General features: G+C 35.6%; 1 protein-coding gene across 1 annotated transcript in view; it reads right to left on the bottom strand.

The window, feature by feature from the left end:
• Positions 1-16,600, bottom strand: part of KCNH7 (potassium voltage-gated channel, subfamily H (eag-related), member 7) — a gene marked incomplete at its 5' end in the record, with an annotated part of 78,189 nt that overhangs the window by 26,461 nt on the left and 35,128 nt on the right. Inside the window, 3 exons of the mRNA XM_010017172.1 lie at positions 3,424-3,676; positions 14,114-14,313; positions 15,038-15,437. Coding sequence (XP_010015474.1) covers positions 3,424-3,676; positions 14,114-14,313; positions 15,038-15,437 — 853 coding nt within the window. The remainder of the gene's footprint in view (positions 1-3,423; positions 3,677-14,113; positions 14,314-15,037; positions 15,438-16,600) is intronic.

Here is a 16,600-nt window from a genome sequence, read left to right on the forward strand (position 1 = left end):
CACTTGGAGTATTGTGTGCAGTTCTGGTGTCCTCAACATGAGAAGGACATGGAGCAATTGAAGCAAGTCCAGAGGAGGGCTGCGAGTATGATAAGGGGACTTGAGGACCTCCCATATGAAGACAAGCTGAGAAAGTTGGGGCTCTTCAGTGTGGAGAGGCGAAGGCTGCGTGGAGACCTCATAGCCTTCCAATATCAACAAGTATACCGGAGAGGGACTCTTCATCAGGGACTGTAGTGGTAGGACAAGGGGTAATGGGTTCAAACTTAAACAGGGGAAGTTTAGATTAGATATAAGGAAGAAGTTCTTTACAGTGAGGGTGGTGAGGCACTGGAATGGGTTGCCCAAAGAAGTTGTGAATGCTCCAACCCTGGCGGTGTTCAAGGAAATATATGAAGAAATTTGAAATATATTTCAGCAGAAAATAACTTAGTTTTTATATTTTTCAGAGGGAATGCAAAACTTCCAAGATGCAAAAATTGTTTTGAAGCAGCTCTTTAAATATAGATGCCTCTGTTTTGATATTAAAATTCTTTCCGTCACTGTGGACACATTTCTAGTGCTCATTTGCTAAAATTGTCATCTCTATTAGATTGATCATTTTCCCCAAATCTGCACCTAACCTTCATCAATGCAAAACATTTGCAGCCATAGACCAGTGAAAATATGCTCTAAACTAAAGGCTGCAGGGCTTACCTGCAATATGGCATTCGGAGGCGAACTAGGAAAACACTTATGGAATAGAATAGTGGTCATAGCAACTGAGTAACAGTAGACTCGTAAAAAAATACAGGGGTGATTTTGCCTTTCTGTTAAACATTTGTGGGTTTTATATAAGCTTACTAGAAGTAGTTCTGGTTTCTCCGTTTTCTATAAAGGAAGATGAAAACTGGGCGAGCAAGCAGATAAAAGCTGAAAAAATAATCTAACAGCTGATTTCAGTGAGCATTTTACAAAGAACAGTCAGTTTAGTTTATAAACAGGAAGATTAAAAGGTAACCTGGTTATATTGCATATAACCTTATAGAGAGGAAAAAATACTTGGTGCTAAATCCCTCTAGAATAAATAAAGAGTGCATAGCAAGAACTAATGGAAAGGAATTGAAGCAGATAATTTTATACTGGAAATAAAGAACACATTTTTAACAATAAAAATGATTAACTATGGAAATAAACTGCCAAGAAAAGTGATCACTTTTTCATCTCATTATGTCTTCAGATCAAAACCCATTACTTTTATTTCATCAAACAGTTCATTAGACCCAGCGGATAGTTAAAGATATGAAATATAACAGGAGTCAGTAATATAACAGAGGTTAGCCGACATAATCTAACAGTCCTGGTCTTAATGTTTATGAATGCAGAGGTTCCTAGTCAAGACATATAATGCCTTCTCTGCAGTATAACTATTGAATGATCACAGTATTTCTGTATCTTGTCTGCGAACTAAAAGGGTAGATTCTATGGGGTCCACAGCTATTGTATTTCCTAAGGATCTTGTCACAGAATTGCTGTTGTCAGGTCAGTACTGATGAGACCTTCCTCAGCAGCATCAGACAGTGACAACAAATTGAGGAAAACTTGGGGACAAAAAAGTATTTCTCAGAACTCTAATTTCTGTAATAAAGTTGCAGCACTTGTTAAGTGTGAAAACTTCATCCATGCTACCTCTGTTGGACTGATGTCTTTTCAACCCCGGAGGACAAAGCATTGAATGTTTTTTAAGTCAATTTCTATGTGTAGGTTTTCAGAAAGAGGAATTAACTACAAATATTTTGCTATGTATTGATAATCTTTGTTAGGTTTCTGTGTCATTTCATTGTGAAGTAATTTTTGTTTGTGTCATCTTGTGTTCTTTTTTAGCAGATTTCTTCAAGATACCACAGATTTATTGACTGGAGCCAGCTATCAGGCAGGCTCTTGCCTCATGGATCCTGCAACATGTAGGCCCACAGAGCAGTTCCTTTTGGCTGCAGTTGTGCTCATTTGTCTCCCTATCTGTCTGACCCACCATTCCCTTGGCAGAGTTAGGCTCCAAAGTGCAGCAGCTAGTGTGAGGAGCTGTAGCCTGGAAAAGATACAGTGGCATCGCTGCAGTGTGAGAGCACAGTGATCTGACGTGCCTAACATGCAAAACTTGACCAGTCTGCATCTTTGGTCCAGGAAGAAATTGATGAGTTCATAAACTTGTTGTTTTTTCTTGATTGTGAGTGCTATAGAAATTTGAATGTTTTTGATGTAAAAGATGAAATCCTTGATGAACCAAACTTCTTAACCAGGTGAAAACACACAAGTAAAAACCTCACAGTGCTATACTTGAATGATCATCTCTTCGCTTGTGCCTAAAGCTGACCCAGCTGATGAGATGCAACAGCATGAGACAACAAATTACCTTGGTAACACCATTTAAACCTAGGGAAGGATTGCTATAGGCACACCTGTGTATTTCTGCTCATGTATCCACCCTGCAAAGCACTATCAGAATATTCAGTCACAAGTGGATTAATAGCAACATACTGCTACCAGTCCACATTTAGTTTCAGATATTTTTCTGATTTCAGGTTCCTACAGTGGATGATAAACAAAAAGGGGAACATATGCATGATGTTCAGCTAATGTAGGTTTCTATACAGGAAAATCCTTCCTCATCTACTCAATTCTTTGTGTTTTTATTAACTGATATTAAATTGGAGAAACAAATCAGTAGCCTTGTTTAGGTAGGCTTTTAGTTATTTTACTTTTAAAATTGCTGTGGCTAATGATTCCATGTAAGAGCCATCACGAGGCAAGCAGGTGAGCTTCCAGCTGTATTGAACACTGCTCTGAGACATCTCCACTGGGAAAGAAAACAAGAACTTCCTATGCTATTCAAACAATAACGTGTTAATCAGAAACATAGGGGAAACACTGGTGTTATTTCACTTAAGTATCAATATAGATCAGATTACTTTGTTATTCTCTTCCTTTTCTATATGCTCAGTGGGCAGAAACAGATATTTCTGAAAACCTCTAGAAGACATTTTGAATACCTGAAGTAGATACGTGTTTTTCTCCAGCTAGCATACAGGGGGTCTGTGTGCCTCAGTACCCTCACATACTGTTCAAGGAAAAGGTGTCCTTGACTGTGGTTCTTACAGTAAAATCAGAACTGGTGCAATTTTGTATCTTCTTGACTCAACTTGCAGCTTACCACTTAACTAGGGATAAACCTGTCTCACTCCTGCTCTTATATCCAAGGACATGGGCTCTTTGGTGCACATGAATTATTACAGCAATGTAGACTTTGCTCCTTAAATTATTTCTCTGCTTGATTTTTAACAACGGTGAGTAAAATGCTTACAGATTTCCTTCGCCAGAAACAACAATGGATATTTGTTTTCAATCCCCTGATTCTTTTAGCATGCCTTGTAGCAATCTACTTACCAAGAATGGCTACAACAATGTCACTCTTAAGGATTTCAATGGAGCCTCTTGACACAAAGTAAAGAGCAGTGAGAACATCTCCACAGTGCACTAAAGTGTCTCCAGGAGGTGCATGTGTTGTTTTAAATTTCATAGCCAGAGCTCGAAGACAGCCTTTACTGGCCCCCTGGAAAGCTTTACAATTCTGAAGCAAATTTTGGTTGAGGTGCAGACAAATGTCAGCTTGTAAGCATTCTGGAAAGCCCTTCAGGACCTGGAAAAACAAGCATAAGGATTTCATGTGAATAATATGAAAGTTGCTTTATATGATTTTTGTTTTAATCCTGGACAGAAAGAAAGACGTGACATACAAAGAGAGGTGGCCCTAAGAGCTGTCAGAGTATTACAATTCAACAAGTGCATAGTGTAATTTATATTGCAAAGTTTATACAATGTGAATAGTAATGTACATACTAATGGCTATAGTGGTTACAAAATTCATTAGTAAAATTTCTCCCACTACAAGAAATGGTACCAAGGTATGCAAATGAATATACTGCAGTTAAATAACAAGACAACTAAAGGAAGACTTTTTACTGAATTTGACCTATTTGGACTAATATGTCTATTTCCTTTTTATCAGTTATGAAAGTACTATATTTAATAAGAGAATTTTTTGTTGAAGTAATCATAACATTTGTTAAATGAGAGCTATCTGAACAAGATCAGATATTTTTCAGAAAGACAGCATTTGAATGGGATTTTTCTGTAAAATATATTCTGCTTGCAAGTTTAGGACTTAGATTTTTATCAGAGAATGCAACACATGCCACTGAAACAATGGTGTTATGCAGATTTACACAGGCAGATGATTAGTTCAGCAAACCATAGGGTTAATTGCTATGGTCCTCACTCATCCCTTACTCAGAAAGATGGGAGTTTGCCTGCAGTAGAACCATGGGATTCCTCCTGGGTACCATGGTAACATGTTAATTTTGTTTAGAAGAAAGAAGTGAGCTACTTACAATGTGGTCATTATGTACGAGCTAAATTGTCTAGGATCATATTAAATCTGATTCTTTTAGAATCAATAAACATTTCTGCTACTGACTTCTATGGGAGTTCTGCCCACCTTGTGACTGCCCATTGTGTTAAGGAATGGGCCTGACATTATTATGCATCACCCTTTCTTGCAGTTGAATCCTGTTATCTGCTGTCAATGATGTTAATGGGTCATATGCTTTCCCTGAGACCTGCTATATATGCTGCATATTTTGAAGGACAAAACATGAACTGATGCTACCAGTCTTACGAATGTGTGAACAGGATGTGTCTTTCTGTTATCAGAGTAGCCTATGAATTCATTCCTGTTTATCCTCTGCACTGTTTTTCTATAAACACAAAAATATTCCTGCACAGAAAAAAAAGATATACAAAATCCATTCACTTTTTGCTGTATTAATTCTTACTTCAGCACAATAAAGGTCTGTGCACTCACTCTTATTGCATAAAGATATTCACAACTCATATCCCCTGCTAACAGAGAAGATGAACACATATTTGGTATGAGGCTTCTGTCCACACAAGCCAAGCTATGATTTACAAATGAAATATTAATACCTTTAACTGAGTTGAAATGTTTCTATGATTGCTAATGGAAATCAGTGCTGTGAAATAACAAACAGAATGTTTTAACAGACATATATACAAAACCTTTATGAGCTATAGGGCATTACCAAATGAAATTTACACATCCTCAGAAAAAGCCAGCATTCAACAACAATAAGCAAAAGAAAATATGGTAAATGGAAAGCATCTGTCGTGCCACCCTGTTTACAGCATCTGTCGTGCCACCCTGTTTACAGTAGCTATCACACCACTAGAAATAGCTTAGTATGCAATTGCTTTTTTAATTTTAATGTGATTATATTGAAATAAAAGTATTGCTAGTTGTAACAATTTATTTACTGAGTGATACTGAGAAACTTGATAACCAAATATGTTTGGACAATGATACAGGTGGAAAAAAATTACAGGTGTTTATTTTGAAATTGTTCTATAGTCATGCGAGTAAAAAAGACCTATTTTGAATTCTTTTGTTATACATCTATCTGAATATGATTTAGAAGAGCTCCATTTTTATAGGATGTGAAATAGGAAATACATTTTCAATTCAGAGGTACTTACAGGAAAAGGTATTTGAATTGTTAGACAGGAGCACAGACTTAGTATAAACTGTATTAATTTTTCACATCAACTTTGGTTTATCTCATTTAGCAAGGGATTATACTTTACCATTAAGCAAAAACCATGAAGACCATGTGTGTTGGTTTATATTTCTGAAGATACTTTGGGTATTTTTTTAAAGAAACAAGTAGTTTGATAATTAATTTATACTTAACATGAAACTGCTCTAAAATCATTGTATATTAGTTAACAGTTATTTATATGCCAATAACATCTGGAAGGTACTAGCCTCTGTTCAAGTATCTGTGATTAAAAAGTCCCTGCCCCATGGAGCTTACACTCTAAAGTAGATGTTATACATCAGAGAGGAAGAACATTTACTCTTTAATACCACAATTGTCAAATGGTTAGAAGGAAGACAGGTGCCCAAATAACAATGATTTCCAATGGAGTTTTGGAGATTACTCCACTAATGCAAGTTTAGAAATGCAATAAAGAATCTGATTTGAAGAGAAATTTGTTAAAACATTGCTGTAGACCACATTACTAAAAGGATCTTACCAAACCATGCACATTGTTTGTAGTTAGGTATTTAATCCAATAGTTGACACTATACAGAATTTGATTTTTCCAAACCAAGTTTTATGTTGTGCAGTACAGACAACCTCTTGCCAACCCAAGCGTCCATGTACATTCCCAATATGCAGATTTTTATTACTTTGAGAAAATATTTTTTATTCATTAGTTTTTAACGTGTTAATAAACAAGTATCTGATTTCCACAGATATCTTTGATAGTCTGTGCAGAGCAGGAGCAATTGTATTGAAAATTATTTTCTTATAATGTGACAATCAGCATCAATACATTATGTATACACAACTGACAACATATTAGAAAACCATCCATGCATTATTCAAAATCATATCTTAAAAATAATAAAACTCTAAATATTGCATTTCATTTATTTTAATTTGTTGTGAGATTTTTGAGTATTTAAACACATTTAAGTACCACTCCAATGTGATAAGAAAAAAAAGAAATACGCTTTTCTAAACAACTAAAAGTCAACATAATCTTGAAATTATATGAATACAATGCTGGGTAATGCAAAAATAAAATAAGGTTTTGAAAATTATAAAGCTGGAATTGCTCTTCAAATAACATTATTCTCAATGAGAAATACAAAATTAATAAACCATTTGAAAGGTTGGGTTTCAATTGCTTTGTTCTTTCCTAACATGTTTCTATTGTTACACATAGTATCTCCTTAAGAGTGACTCCACTGGGCCCTGGTAAGAAAATACATGTTACAAAATATAAAATCAGCTTCACCCTCATCCCCTCACCCCCTCCCAGAAAAACACAACAAAAAAGAAACCAAAACAAAAACCCCACAACAACAACAACAACAACAACAACAACAAAAAACCCCACCAAAATAAACCAAAAAACCCCAAACAAAAACAAAAGAAAAGGGAAACCAGTTATGATTCTATGACCATAAATTTCAGTTATTCCTCACTGATAGTTATCAAGTCCAAGTTCAGCTGTCTCTTCCTGTCTGGAATGAAACTTATTCCCGGTCAAATAACATTGGTTTATCTACTTTGCACAAGAGAGGAGGAAAGTGCCATTCAGAGAGAAGTTTAGTAAGGATGTTAGGGACACAATTCACATTGTCTTGAAGAACGTGGTCTTTCATAAGTGGAGAGGGAGTCCAGCTTCATTAACTTCTCCTTTTCAAGATGACAACAAGGTTTCACTCATACATGTATCAGACACCTTGGCGACAAGTAAGTTGGAGACATCTATGTGTCCTAGCCTCAGACAACTAGCAAATGTCTGAGGCAACGATAACTTTGTTTTGTTTGGTTAAATTATAAGATTCATGACAATTTTTAGATTCTTTTATCCTCAGTTCTGGTACAGGTATTGACATCTGTCCAACAGGAAATATTTAGAAAGCATCCAAGCCAAAGCAAATCAGGGTATTAGTTATAATGGAAATATCACATTCTATACCAACAAAATCACAGAATGGCTGAGGTTGGAAGGAACCTCTGGAGGTCATCTTATCCAACTCCCTGCTCAAGCAGGGCTACCTAGAGCTGGTATACCAGAACCATGTCCAGATGGCCTTTGAATATCTCCAAGGATGGAAACTCCACAACCTCTCTGGGCAACTTGTGCCAGTGTTCAGTTGTCCCCATGGTAAAAAAGTGTTTCCTAATGTTTGGATGGAACCTCCTGTTTCAACTTGTGCCCATTGCCTCTGGTCCTGTCACCAGGTACCACTGAACAAAAACCTGATTCCATCTTCTTTACACCCTCCCTTCAGGTATTTGTTTGCATTGATGAGATCTCCTGTGAGCTTTCACTTCTTCTGGTTGAACAGTCCCACCTCTGTCAGCCTTTCCTAGCAAAAGAGATGCTCCAGTCCCTGCAGCTTGGCAGTCAAAGATATCTTTTAATTCTGCATGTAATATTCTGTCATACATTTTCTCTGTTGAAATATAGTCAGCCAAACATTAAATGCCAAAAGCAGTTGAAGAGATCATAAGAGGGCTGTTGTGTATTGTGGGTCTGTTTGGGGTGTGTTGAAACTCATTTTGACTAATGTTTTCTTGTCCTACATCAGTAAGATTTATATATGAGTGGCAAGTATCCAGCATATATAGAGAAAGACAAACTCTGAAATTAATCTGACAATTTAAGCTGGCATAAATTGACAACAGAGTTCTAGTCCTTCCCTACATTATCTGCTTGTTCCTGCCTTGTCTTGATCTCTCCTCATGAAATGGTTTGAGAAACTGTTCCATGCAAAAACTAACCTATCAAAAATATTGAGCAGTTGAAGGTACAAAGAGGTGGGAATAAATATACTTTCTGTCATAGACTACACATGCTTTAACTCTATTTGGATCTCATATGCATAATATAGATCTTAGGATATGCTGAGATTGGCATCATTAAATGCTGAATAAAGTTCTCAAACAATTTGAGTAATAAGTTTTAAACTAATTACTGGGAGCAAACACCTAGGATCATTCACTTTAGTGGGATTTATAATCAAAATTAACATTTTGTTTGTCTTAGTTCTGTAAGGGCAAGTGAAGTTAATTCCTAGTAATTCATGTAATTGGTGAAATAATCTGTCTTTAACTTTTATCTTTCTGCCACCTAATTTTAGCAATGATCTGAGATGAGGTACACAAGTCGCACTGTATAGGTTTTGAATTAGGATCTCTGCCCCTCAGTACCTGTTCCCTTGGATGGAAAGAGCAATGCAAGATTTAGTTCTGTTACAAAAATTTGTCTCTTAGATTTTAATAACATCTTCACCTGGACTAAAAGTTTCTGTAATTCAACATAGTTCTATTTCTAGAAAGAATTTAGAATTGACTATTTTCGTGGTAGATACAGAAATGAACTATTGCTATAAGCACAAGGCCAAAACATATCCAAGGGCTTTCACCATTTTGTAAAGAATGAACAAGGCCACAGGTGGTGATAATTCTGCTCCAGCAGCTCTTGGGCTCCACTCAGAAAAAGGGTTATTTCTGATGATTCCTGCTCTTCATACAGGAAAATGTTGCAGTCAGATTTTCATTTATTTATTTTTTTATTTTATTTTTTAGGCTATGAAGGAGGTCCTTACGACAGTTGAGAGAGAGAGGCAGAATGTGATGATGAGCTAATTCATCTTTCAATGACATTTGAAGCCTGACAACCTTATCAAAGAATTAGGATCTCTGGCTTTCAGTCATTGCCATGATACTGATTTTTGTGACATTTTTATGTTGAAGTTACTGGAGCTGCAGTGGATCATTCTTCATCTATATTACAGTTTCTGAGATGTATATTACATCTACATCATTATTACAGTTTCTGAGTAATACAGTTTCTTTTACATCTGAAAGGTGATCTCTGAGATATGATACACTGCTGGGTGAGGAGGAGAGAAAATTATTTCCCTCATCAACAGAAAAGTTCAACGTCTGTAGAAGTTGGAAGCATACCAGATCCATGCCTGTCCAAATATTTAATGACAGTTGGAAAACTGTTAATTTGCTCTTGGTTTTGAGATGTTAGACCACAAAATACAGTGCAGTGAGTAATCGGTAATGGCTCACTTTGCGAATATATTGACATTCTTGGAAGTTTAGGGTTATTTTCTATGAGGTCTTCTTTTCTGTAAATTGTTTATATGTAGGCTTTCATGTGGTCTTGTAATAGAAAATGAAAGAACAGCCTTACAGTTAATCATATCTGAAGTACTTTCTGATAGTCATATGTCTTAGGATTTCCACTATGACATATAGACAAATAGCAGTACCACTTTCCACCAGGATTACATATTCCCTCTGTTTAACCAATTGCTACGGTTTTTGTTCCAAACACTTCTAATTTCGAGTACCCTTCTGATGGTATAAGGAAATTCTTCTTGCTATTTCTTTTTTAAATTTTAATTTAGTTTCCTAATTCTCTGATTCAAATATATTACTGGCAATAGTTCTATTAGTAGAACTGTTTGCTTAAGAAGTGATCACAGTGGGAGGAAAAGCAAGAATAACAAATGTAGCGGTATCTTCCAGTGACCAGTGGCCAGTTTCTCACAAAAGAAGCCTTACCAAAGCAATGGTGAACCTGCCCTTTATTTGACACAGTAGCATTGCTGGTTCTGAAGCTTCAAGATAGGTGTGTGCTCTGCTTTACTTGCATGATTACTGTGACCAAGACACAAGTGTAAAATCAACCATTTGCTTGGATGCTTGCAGGAGAAGTTTCCATAAATTTATACATAAAAATTCTGACTTGCTCTCTCCTTTCATGGCACTAGGTAAAACCCAAAATAAAAAGGCATGTGTCCCACATCCAAAATTTTAATTAACATGTACATTTGGCTAAACACTTTGCAAAGCTTGTCCAACTTATTTACTTCTTTGAACTCTTTTTAAAGGTAAAATAAACCAATAAAGCTATCCAGATGCACAGAAGATCCATGGAAAAAAGGGGGGAAGATTGTAAAAAATACATGCATAACTTAAAAAAGGATCTCAAACACTAAAAAATGTAATCTTTTTAGGGTAAGCATCACAGTCATGCTATTATCAGTGCTGAACTGATAACATTGGAATGAAGAGGGGAAAGGAGGCAAAGAGAGTTTAGGAAAAACAGAACAGGATAGTTTAAAAAATAAAAATATCTTTGAATCTTTGGGACTGGTGAGATCTTTCATGAAACAATATACCCTATAGATATTTTCGTTTTTTAATTTAACTTTGCCAGTGTGTACCATAGGGATATGATTTAAATAATGCTTATTCTATAGACTCAAGATTTTTATCCAGATTAAAATAAATCCCAAATCCTGTTTATCCAGTCCATGCATAATTATGTGGAACTGTTTTTATCAAAATGCTTTATGCAATGAAACATAACCAAAGGGATGTAGAAATGAAGCAGAGTGGAACAAATGAACAAATAAACAATGTTCTCAGCATATTTCACCTGCAGATCTTTAAAGCTAATGTGAAGTTGAGCCATTTTAAACAAGCATAAAATATTATCTTCTGGTTTTCAATAGAAAGTATAGGACTTAGTTTAGGAAATCGAGTTTATTTAGTCTTAATGCAGTATTATTCCCGAGGTTCAAAGTTGTTGGTTTTGGTTTGGTTTGGTTTGGTTTGGTTTGGTTTTGTTGGTTTTTTTTTTTTTTTTTGGTTTGTTTGTTTTATTTTTTCCCACTTATCCTGAATTCTTAGATTACTAATGATAATTAAAAGCATCTTTTGAAATGTATAATCTAATATCATATATATGTGTGTGTGTATACATTGCATGTACATATATACACATACAAAATGTAAATTATTTGTGCATTTCATATTTCAAAGGAGAAAGAGGACTGAGTTTCTGATTATTATTTGGTTTTCAGCCATGAAATGAAAAAAAAACCCACTGGATCAAATTCTGCCTTCAGATACTTGAGAAAACTCCCCGTAAATATTGTCAGGAGCCAAACACATTTGTCTGAGGACAGTATTAGCCCCTTGGTGTGTAGATGCAAAGATTTCATGCAAAATTAAGTTAACACCACATGCAAGTCCATCTCATATGCACATGGCTAATAGCCAAGAAAACTTCATTGCTGCTTGTGCTAACATGCATATACAGTTTGAAGTAAAAGCATTCACGCAAAGGAAAATGCAGAATGATCAGCATGGCAACTTTGTCAGAGTGGCATTCCTACAGAGCAACTATCATCTAATGCAAACCAATATGCACATGACCTTTTTTGGGCAGAGAAGCATGATTTGAGTTGTGGGGTAAAACAGTGATTAATAAATGTGGTTAGATTAGCATTTCTTAATGCCTAATTTTTAGTGACTATTTTGCCCCACATCTGATTCTACTTGGATTATTTCCCTTTGCTATCTACCCCTTCATCATGCAAAAAGTTACAGTTAGAATCAGAAAGCATTGAACAAGCTCTACACCCGACAGATAACATGGATATTCTCCACACTTTACACTGGAATTAAATTTGATATAAATACCTCCTGCTCTTACCAGTGGGTGGTGTTATTCCATGTATTTAGGTATGAAGCAGACAGGAAAGAGATAAATCTTTCATAAGTACAACATATATCACATAATTCTTATATTATCCTTGCACTAAATGTAATATATTCAAGCTCACTTTTAAAGAAAATTAATCTACTGCCATAAAATTTGAGGGATAGAATTGTGAACAGAATGAGAAATAAAATATAACAAGATACTAAACTTGATTTTTTTCACATTTTATTTAAAAAACAAAGCCTCTGTACTTCCTCACAATCATATCACAGAATGTGGGTTGTTTAATCCATTTAGTTAGTATTTCACATTTATTACAAGTCCAAGACTAATTCCAGTACACCAGTTCCTGCATTATGCAAAATTTAACCTGACAACATCAAGTTTTAGTTACTATTTCATGTGAAACAGGTGTTCTTAGTACATCCATTAGTGGTAATGAATTAGTTAAGGCGTACATGATTTTGTAATATCTTCAGAAATAATTCAGTGATCTACTTTAGGCTTAGGCTGCACCCACCTGCAGCTTAAGGGCCTGATCCTGCAAAGTGCTGAGTACCCCACAATCCCATTGCCATCAGAAGGAATTAGGGCCATTCAGTGCCACACAGGATGAAGCTACTGATGCTGCCTTCCACTGCAGTAATCCCCAGAAGAGATTTATGCAAGTATCCTTGTCTTGCACTGGGCATAATATCCCTTTGGAGGGGACACTCATGGAAGTGGGATGTGAAGCCAAATATATTTAATTTCCTGTCTTACTTTTAAGATCTGCTTTACTTAATGGTAACCATTAACAGTCAAGCTGTCAGTGATTCAGCTTTATAAAAGCTTTTAATCAAGACCATTGTTTCTGCGTATTGCATGAAAATGTACCACTCTGACAGTCATTCACAAACATATGTATAGATTCCACATGGAAGCTGTCTGAATTTATGTCAAAATTTTTGAGGTTGATTTCTAGTTAGATTGTTACAAAAACTTATAGATTTTCTTGTTCTTGCCAGCTTTATGGAGAGCTCTGCAGTCTCTATAACTCAGAATAGCTCTGGAAAGCATCCCTCTAGAGACACAGATTCACAGATCCTTAAGATGCACAATGCTCTCAGTGTCTTCAAACCGATGTCAACTTTTCAGAAAAAATGTTGCTGTCGTCAGAAAATCATCCAGAAATAGAGATGCTTATTTTTGCTCATTAGCAGATTGTTATTCTTTTTTAGCTGGCCACATAATATATTTTTATATAAGAAGTGTTTATGGGTTTTTTTATCAAGAACAGAAAATATGAGGGTTGTACCTTGCCACTTCCTAGAAATGAGATTCTGTGGATTGCTAAATAGTTAGCAGTAGTGTTGACTTTCAGTGCAGAATTACGTGGTTATGAATGCAAGCAAACTACTGTCCAGACTATCATATGGTTAGAATATTTCAATCTGAAAAGGGCAGCTAATCTACCTGCCTGCTCCTCTCTTCCACCCATCCCCAATATACCTGTTCTAAGTCACACAGTAGTATTTTGAAAAAGATCTGCACAGGATTTATAGAACAGTAACTCTGTAGATATCAACAAAGGTACTCTTGTTTGATACTGGAAGTGGAAAATAAGGCCAAAGAACAAGCAAAATTCTGGAACAGCTATGTCTGAAATAAGAAACCTATAATGTTTTTTTCTTGTTTTAAGCGTATAATAGTCAGATGCGGTTCTCAAGCTGTTCTACACACAGTAAGAGTTCAGATTTCTGATATAGTTTGTAATAATCTAGACAGTTAAATGTTTGGATGCCAAACCTGTCATGTCTTGATTTTCAATAATTGCTAATATCCACCTTTTTATGCTTGTACTTTTACAGCTCATAAGTAATGAAGATTTGCATTATCTTTCTAAATTCTTATGCATTTATCTATTCCTCAGCATCTGTGCCTGAAAAACAGAACAACATACCATGTTCATGTCAATGCCATTGGTGTATGTCCATGCATGCTGGAAGTATTCCTCAAGTCGCTGCCGCAGAGGGTTGGGAATTTGATGAAAGCGTATAAACTCCTTTACTCGCAGCATCTGCATGTGGTACCGTGCAGTTCCCGAGTAGAGTCTTTGGATTATTGCAGATACATTTCCAAAAATGCTAGCATACATTAGTGCTGGATTAAATAGAAACAAAATTTACTTAAGTGTTATCATTGGGTTTTGCAGATGATGCAACAGTTCTTATAATGTTCTTTGTATGTAAAACAGCTCAGATGAGACTATTAACATTTTCTAAGATGTGGAATTGATTTACCTGAAACTTTTTATTGATTTGATTGTATTAGTACTAACTCAGTAGATGAGGCTTAAATATTAAATAGTAATCAAGATGGTAATATTTCTCTTTGGAGATTTGTAGTCCTGAATTTAATGTTGTAAATTAGGTTAATCTAATTTTATGGACTTCAGTAGAACTAAGAACTAGGAACTAAGATTAAGTACATATTAAGAACAACAAGCAGGGTTAAGAAGCTAAACATACATTTATAGGATCAGAGTTTAAATCGACAAATAAACTATAATTTGATTATCCAAAAACTGTTCAGTTATAGTTTCCTAAATCTACTCAAGACTCTGCTTCCTACCCTCTATAGGATTTGCTTACAGACAGATACACAACACAAAACTTCTGACAGTTTGGGTAACAGATTTTGAGTAGTCAAGCAACTTGACTACTTCCTGACACTGCATGAGTCACAACATATTTTTGCATATAACATGGCTTTCCCTGGGAATTTGCCCTTCCGGCTGCGGTTTTATAATCCTATTAGACTGTTAAGTCATCTGCTCAAACACTGAGAAAAAAAAGATAAAAATTAACAAAATAAAACTACTTACAGCCAATCAACATGACACAGATGGAAAAGATTTTCTCTGAGTTGGTGTTTGGAGACACATTTCCAAATCCTACACTTGTCAGACTGCTGAAGGTAAAATAAAGTGCTGTAACATATTTGTCCTTGATGGATGGTCCAGAGCTTGCATCACTCTTATTGTAATGTTTTCCTAATTGTTCTCCTAAAGAATCCAACCAGCCAATCTTGTGAGCCAAGTAAGGTCTTTCTACATTTCCAATGGCATACCAAATGCAAGCAAGCCAGTGTGCAATTAGTGCAAATATGCACATAAGGAGCATCAGAACTGCAGCACCGTATTCTGAATATCTGTCCAATTTCCGTGCTACCCTCACCAAACGCAGTAGTCTAGCTGTCTTCAGAAGACCTATTAATGTTGTTGTCTGTAAAAATAAAATAGAAATTGATTTTCTCTGTTAGCAAATGTACTCTCATTAGTAGTCAGCATGAATAAACTATTTTGGGGAATCAACAAAACCAGTAGATTAACCCATTTAAATGTAATCTTAATTTAATTTTCTTTAAACTATCAATTTCAGTATAAAAACAGTGAAGAAAATGAGAAATACATATTTTAAATTAAGATACTTTGAAGCTGTCATCATCTGCTCAATACTCTCTCATTTTCAATATTATACTTCAGCTGGACTCTTCAACCCACTCTAATGGACTTAAACAATCCATTAGATTCATGATGTTTTGGCATGATGAAGTCTTAAGTTATTGGAACTACTCATAATCATATGACTGGCCTTGTAGGTAAGAAGTATTTATGATGCTTCAACAGATATATGTGAGGTGGTAAATGCTCCATCCCTGGCAGTGTTCTAGGCCAGGTTGGACAGAGCCTTGGGTGACATGGTCTAGTGTGAGGCATCCCTGCCCATGGCAGGGGGGTTGGAACTAGATGATCTTAAGGTCCTTTCCAACCCTAAGCGTTCTATGATTGTAGGACCATATTTGATCCTAACTTACAGACTCCTTGCAATGCTCTGGCACAAATGTCATAAAAGAGAGAACCAATGTGGCAGAAATGTCTCAAAAAGTATCTTATTCTGCAAATATTCTTCCTGTTTGTAATGGTCCAAACACTCTGTACAGGTAAAAGAAGATGAACCACAGTGAACTGAAAATCATGGAAAAGTTACTGTTGCCAGACTCCAGATTAACTTGTTTTTTGCATCTTTCATCCTGAAGCTTGCAGGTGTAGCGGTAGAAGCCAATGATAAAAATATTAAAAAACTATGGGTCAGTTATAAACCAGGGAGGCATTACAAGCTTTTTAGTGCAGACCTCACCATGATTCACTGCAGCCTCTTTGAGGCCCTGATCTTTTTCAAGTTTGTTAATGTAAATTTACAATTTTCATTGTGATTCATTTTTGTAATTGTTAATTCCTTGTAAAAGAGACAGGAAACATTGTAAATAGTAACTACCTGATTTCAGAAAGAACTTGACCACCTTTTTTCCACCATTAAATCTGAACATATGTTAAAGTATTCAGTAAATGTCAAGATTGAAAAAGTTTTCAGTATGGTATTTTTTT

The sequence above is a fragment of the Nestor notabilis genome, unplaced genomic scaffold (assembly GCF_000696875.1).
Source record: "Nestor notabilis isolate BGI_N333 unplaced genomic scaffold, ASM69687v1 scaffold5956, whole genome shotgun sequence".
Lineage (NCBI taxonomy): Eukaryota > Metazoa > Chordata > Aves > Psittaciformes > Psittacidae > Nestor > Nestor notabilis.